The sequence below is a fragment of the Triticum dicoccoides genome, chromosome 4B (assembly GCF_002162155.2).
Source record: "Triticum dicoccoides isolate Atlit2015 ecotype Zavitan chromosome 4B, WEW_v2.0, whole genome shotgun sequence".
NCBI classification, from domain to species: Eukaryota; Viridiplantae; Streptophyta; class Magnoliopsida; order Poales; family Poaceae; genus Triticum; species Triticum dicoccoides.
Window position 1 is genome coordinate 387,009,948 of NC_041387.1, and position 6,039 is coordinate 387,015,986.

The following is a 6,039-nucleotide window of genomic DNA, read 5'->3' on the forward strand; positions in this document are numbered from 1 at the left end:
TAATCTTTTTAATAGATCCAATTATGATGAACCAATTTCTAGTGAGTTTTGTGCACTAGATTATCTTTATGAAGTTTTGCTTGAAATTCGTGAATCTGAAAATTGTGATGAAATACTTTATGAAGTGATTCACGATAGATCTTTGAATAAAAAGCATGATTACAATTGTTTTACTATAAATTCTCTTGATGTCAATTATGCTAATAATATGCAAAACCCTAAGCTTGGGGATGCTAGTTTTGCTATGTCTACTAGTTGTTTCAATAACCATGATTGGGGTGATTCTTCTTATGATCTTGAAAGTTTATTTAAGCCCCATGATGAATATGAATTGATAATAGTGTTTGCAATAATATTGAAAGTGGGTTTGGAAGAGTGTCAACTTTAGATCCCACATATTTGGATAATGTTCAATCTTATGGTATTTTTGATAAAAGTGGGTTTGGAAGAGTGTCAACTTCACATGCATGTGGATCGTGTTGAGAATATGTTATGTGATAGCTATTTTGTTGAATTTTCCTATGATCCTACATGTAATTATTATGAGAGAGGAAACTATGATCGTAGAAATTTTTATCTTACTAAGTTACCTCTCGTCATGTTGAGATTGCTATCGTCTTTTTCTTCTTCCTTGCATATGCCAGTTTTTGCTTGCCTTGCAAATTTGTTTGCTTATAATATGCCTATGCATAGGAAGTATGTTAGACTTAGATGTGTTTGTCACGTGTTTCATGATGCTCTGTTTACGCTTCAATTCTTGTCTTTCATGTGAGCATCATTAAAATTATCAATGCCGAGCTAAAAGGCTTTAAAGAAAAGCCCTTGTTGGGAGACAACCCAATATTTTTCCTTGCTGTTATTAAATAAATATTTCATCTAGCTTCTGTTTAGATGTGTTTTCATGTTTTAATTAGTGTTTGTGCCAAGTAGAACCTATAGGATAACCTATGGTGATAGTTAATTTGATTCTGCTGAAAAACAGAAACTTTGCGCGCACGAAAATAATTTTAGTAATTCACAGAATCACGCTTTTGCGTTGATTCTTTTTGCTGTCAATCAATAGAAAATTTTACCAGGACTTTCTATTTTGTTAGGATTTTTAAAGTTCCAGAAGTATTCTAGAGTTACAGATTGCTACAGACTGTTCTGTTTTTGACAGATTCTGTTTTTCGTGTGTTGTTTGTTTATTTTGATGCATCTATGGCTAGTATTAAGTGGTATGAACCATAGAGAAGTTGGAATACAGTAACATTATTAAGTGGTATGTTCGCGATAGTCGGATTTTGAAGCAACGGTAACATTACTTGAGGAACAAGTAATGCTAACTCCTCGGTCCGAGTCAAATCTCTCGCAGCGAAGAAGATCACAGTTTCTTGCTGGCAAGTATTTACTCGGAGCACAAGGAGATTTCTCTCACAGCTTTCATAGGATTTGGGTTTAGCATCAGAGAATCAAAGCTTCGGACGATATATCCCTCTTAATAGTACGGTGGTCCTATGACTCAATGAAAGAAGAAGAACAACGAAACAAATTCTACGTCTTCATCTCGTCTTCATTCTTCCTCGGACGTAGTCATATTCTTCGAACTGGCACCGAACCAATGGCTTAAACTTTAGAAATTTTTAGGGGTCACTCTTGTTAGCTTTATCTTCGGTGATAACCTTCCCTGCTGCGCAGGGAGATTATCTTCGTCGTTTGCATCAAACTCCTTGATACTTCAGGGACTTGTTACTCTGTGTGCACTAGCAAACACATAAGTATGTTGTTTATGTCAACAAACTCCAAAACATAAGGGGCATATCATTGCACCAACATACGCTCTCATCGGGCGACGAGGAGCAAAAGCCATCCCAGCTCGCCGCATCGATGGACGAGGAGTTCGTAGTGCAGATAGAGGAGGTGTTGCATAGGTTGTTGGTCGACTAGGGTCTGGCACCATTGTCTCTGTCGCGCAACCGCGACGTTCAGAATGTACGCTACCGCGTGAAGAAGGAGCCGTTGTACCTGTCGTGCAACTGTGGCATGTCACATGAAGGAGGAGCCATCGTCCTGCCGGGTTGCAAGTCGACCAACCAGTGGCGCCCGGTCCTCCCGGTCGTTGAGAAGGAGGAACTGTCCTCCCCGACATCGTCCAAGCTGGCCCGGCCTCCATTACTACATCAAGGGCACCAGTGACGCCCCGTCTCCAAGTGCAAAGCCGAGGTGGATGAGTGCGGTCGGAGCAACGCAGCACGCAATGCAAGGCGGTGTTCGCCAAGACCCAGGTGAAACCGGCCTGGGTGTTGACGTATCCCGCACTCCAGGAGGCTTGGGAACTCGACCGGTCCAAGACCACCGTCGAGTCAGACGCCCGCTGCCGCCCCCGTCGCCTCAACACCCAGCTCCTCCAAGTTGGGTTGGCGGAGTCCGAGTGTGCCCTCTTCATTGGAGTCGCCGGCGATGAACGGCGAAAAAAGGTGGAGGATGGCAGAACGTCTGCACCGCCAGCGCGTCACGGTGGTCGGGCAGGGATAGCGCGACACCTGACGGTCCTTCCGTCACTGCACTGGCACCAAGACGACGATAGTAGCGGCGGGGACATCGGATTAGATGATGACGTTGACGAAGATGGAAGTGCCGATGGCCTCGAAAGAGCCTACGAATCACCATCCAGTACCTAGCCTGGTTTAGTTTAGCTTAGTTTAAGTAGGTTGAACTTGTTCAATATCATCCATTTGCATGTAATACATCGATAAAACTTGCTTTAATTTCCTCTATTTAGCTCAAATTTCGTCTGTGTTTGTATTCGATCCGTTTGAAATGGGGCAAATATTCACTAGCGTTCGCCCCACCGGCTGTCCTGAGACATTTGAGAGTGACTCGACACTGGATGATGTCCTTTTGATGATTTCTGTTGGAGATTCCCCACCACACGCTAATGGTGCATCCGCTTGGACGTAGTAGCCCTTGAAAAAAAAAACTAACACTCGGGCAGCATGTGGACCAGCTCTCTCTCTCTCTCTCTTTGAGAAACGCGAGGACCAGTTCAGAGTTGAGCAGAGCAGCACTCACGTCACCTTTCACCGAAAAAAGGTTTTCCCCCGCTTTGTATTACAAAGCAACAACACCGATACAGCCAGAAGAACGATGCTGAGGCAAACAGCACAAGCATGCCCAAAAGAAAGACAAGAGAAAATCAAAAGAAAGAAATGCCGACAGCATTGGAAGAACGAAAGCTGAAGTATCCCGCAACCGTTGCGCCCACCAGGGACATCCACCATGATCCAATGCCATCGAGTCGCCGCGAACCAAGCAACACCTTCAAGAAGGACTGCGACGACGACGACGCTGCTGCCCGGACGAATCCTAGGATTTCTCCCGGTACACGGAGGGAAGCGGGCGAGAGGTACTCCCGACGCCCTTCAAGAAGGTTGATGGCGCCCGCAGGCGTCACCGCGTCGGTGCCGGGCGAACCCGAGAGGGATTTCGCCCTACCCCTCATACCCACAACCCAGGACCAACCGGCGGCTCCACCATGCCAACCGCCCACCAACCTGCGCCACCACAGTCACGAGGGCACCACCGTCGTCTCTCCACCGCAGACACTGCGAGGCCGGCCGAACCAAACGAGACCATCGCCGATAGGGACCAGGAGCACCACAGCCACGTGGGAGGGGACAACCTCCACGGCACAAGCCGTAGCAGACCGGACGCAGACGCGGGAGCACGCCGGACCCCCTGCCCAGCCGGGCCCAGATCGGGCCCGTTAAGCTCCTGCAGCCGCGCTGCAGCCGACGCAGTGCAGAGCCGCCGGTCCCAACGGCCGCATCCCGCCAGCCCAGCCGGAGGAGACCCGCCGGAGGCCAGACCAGCCCGCCCTGACCCAGATCGGGCCAAAAGGGCCCAGATCTGGGCCTGCAGGGCTCCGCCGGCCAACCCCCGCCGCCAGCCGCCACCGCCGCCAAAGGGCCACGTCGCCGCCGAATCTGCGCCCGATGAACACCGGGGCACCGCCCGCCGAGGCGCACCGTCGCCGGAAGCCGCCGCCCGAGCCGGGGAACCGCGAGGGGGAGAGGAAGAGGGCCGCCACCGCCGGCCTCGCCATGGCGCCGCGCGGGCAACGCCCGGCCACGCCAGCCGGCGGCAGCGGCGGCGGGAGGGGTGGGAGGAGGGGGCTGGGCGGTGAGGGGAGGAAGGGCCGCCCCGGTCGCCCCGCTCGGGAGGGCGGCGCGGGGGGTACGGGGTGATCTCCTCTGGCCCCACAATTTAAAAACCCTCACGTCACCTTTCTGATCATGGGCTTCGGCTTCACTTGCTTACGAAGAATTCGGCTCGGCCCCTTTGGGGCGTTCAAACCCAAGCAAATGCTTCGATCGCTTTCGCAGCCCACGGCGTGTCAACCGCTCGCCCGCATGCTCTGGAAGAAGCGTCACGGCCTGCCTCAACCAAACGCAACCTCGGCCTTCCGGCCGCTCGTCGACACGCGTTGCGGAAAACCAGAACCTTCCGGCACCAGCCTCCTCTCCTCTATAAACCCACCACTTGGCTTCACCCGTCTCCTTCGAATCACACATCCTAGCCAAGCTCCGAAAGACTCCACAGCCTCCCTTTTGTCACCTCAGGTTGCAACTTTTCGCCATGGGAAGGAGTAAGCAGCCATCACCTTTCCTTTCCTCTAGCTAGCCGGATCCCCATCGTCTCCATGTTGCAGACATCACCTTTGACCTTTCTTTTCTTTCCTCTAGCTAGCTCGCCGGATCGATCATGCACGATGTTAGTAATATCTACTTGAACCAACGCCGTTGTTGTTCAGGGCCTGCTCGGTGCTACCGCCAGATCAAGAACAAGCCGTACCCCAAGTCGCGGTACTGCCGCGGGGTGCCGGACCCCAAGATCCGCATCTTCGACGTGGGGCAGAAGAAGCGGGGCGTGGACGAGTTCCCGCTGTGCGTGCACCTGGTGAGCTGGGAGAAGGAGAACGTGACGAGCGAGGCCCTGGAGGCGGCCCGGATCGCCTGCAACAAGTACATGGCCAAGCACGCCGGCAAGGACGCCTTCCACCTCCGCGTGCGCGCGCACCCCTACCACGTCCTCCGCATCAACAAGATGCTCTCCTGCGCCGGCGCCGACCGGCTGCAGACCGGCATGCGCGGCGCCTTCGGCAAGCCCACCGGGATGTGCGCGCGGGTGCACATCGGCCAGGTGCTGCTCTCGGTGCGCTGCCGCGACGCGCACGCGGCCCACGCGCAAGAGGCGCTGCGCCGGGCCAAGTTCAAGTTCCCCGGACGCCAGAGGGTCATCGTCAGCGGCAAATGGTAGGCCATCTTAATCGGTCGGTCTTCCCTAGTTTGAATTGGACGGCCAGGATCGGGAGCTCTCTCCACCTGTGGCTGCCTTGTGGTTGCCGGGTAGATCTCAGCCGTACGAACCGTTTCCTTCTTGCAGGGGATTCACCAAGTTTAAGCGCGAAGAGTATCTCAAGCTCAAGAGCGAGGGCCGCATCGTCCCCGATGGTGTCAACGCCAAGGTAATCATCAGCACTTCACATACCCAGAGTTGATCAACTCCGTACGCCGAGAGGTCAGGTGTTTCCAGTATGATGATGATGAACAAATAGTTGAAGTGTTTCGTTTGTCTGTGCAGTTGCTGACTTGGCACGGGTCGCTCGAGGGACGCCCGCGAGGAAAAGGTGTCTTTCCACCCTCCGTCGCCGAATCGGCTTGAAGATTACAACCTCCCGTTACGTGTCAGCCTTCGTCGGGTCCGGCCTGAATATCGAGTCTACCATGCCATATGTTGTGACAGGAGCTGTCATACGCACGTCCAGCTAGCTTTATGTATGCGAGTAAACGGATATAAACATGTGGGGACTATACTTGCGATGGTAACAGTATGATGTCTAGTGTGTAGCTCGAGTTGGCAGCATGCTTTAGGAACCTGTTTCGTCGTTAAACACGTTGTGAGCTTGGTTTTATTCATAAATAAAGGTGATTTGCATCAGTGCAGTTATAAGACCATCGGGCACACGGTTAAAACCCTCTTTCGCAAACGCATATGCAA

General features: G+C 52.1%; 1 protein-coding gene across 3 annotated transcripts; it reads left to right on the forward strand.

Moving 5' to 3' along the window:
• Window positions 1-4,543: 4,543 nt before the first annotated feature.
• On the forward strand, window positions 4,544-5,993 carry LOC119296247 (60S ribosomal protein L10-like). Of its 3 annotated transcripts, none has more exons than XM_037574646.1 (4): window positions 4,544-4,627; window positions 4,793-5,294; window positions 5,425-5,506; window positions 5,623-5,993. In XM_037574646.1, exons 1-4 carry the CDS (start codon window positions 4,618-4,620, stop codon window positions 5,701-5,703), a joined length of 675 nt encoding a protein of 224 aa, XP_037430543.1. In that variant the 5' UTR covers window positions 4,544-4,617; the 3' UTR covers window positions 5,704-5,993. The 3 variants fall into 3 exon arrangements, with proteins under 3 accessions (XP_037430543.1, XP_037430541.1, XP_037430542.1); XM_037574645.1 differs by having other exon boundaries at window positions 4,554-4,627; window positions 4,725-5,294; XM_037574644.1 differs by having other exon boundaries at window positions 4,552-5,294.
• The last annotated feature ends 46 nt before the right edge of the window (window positions 5,994-6,039 follow it).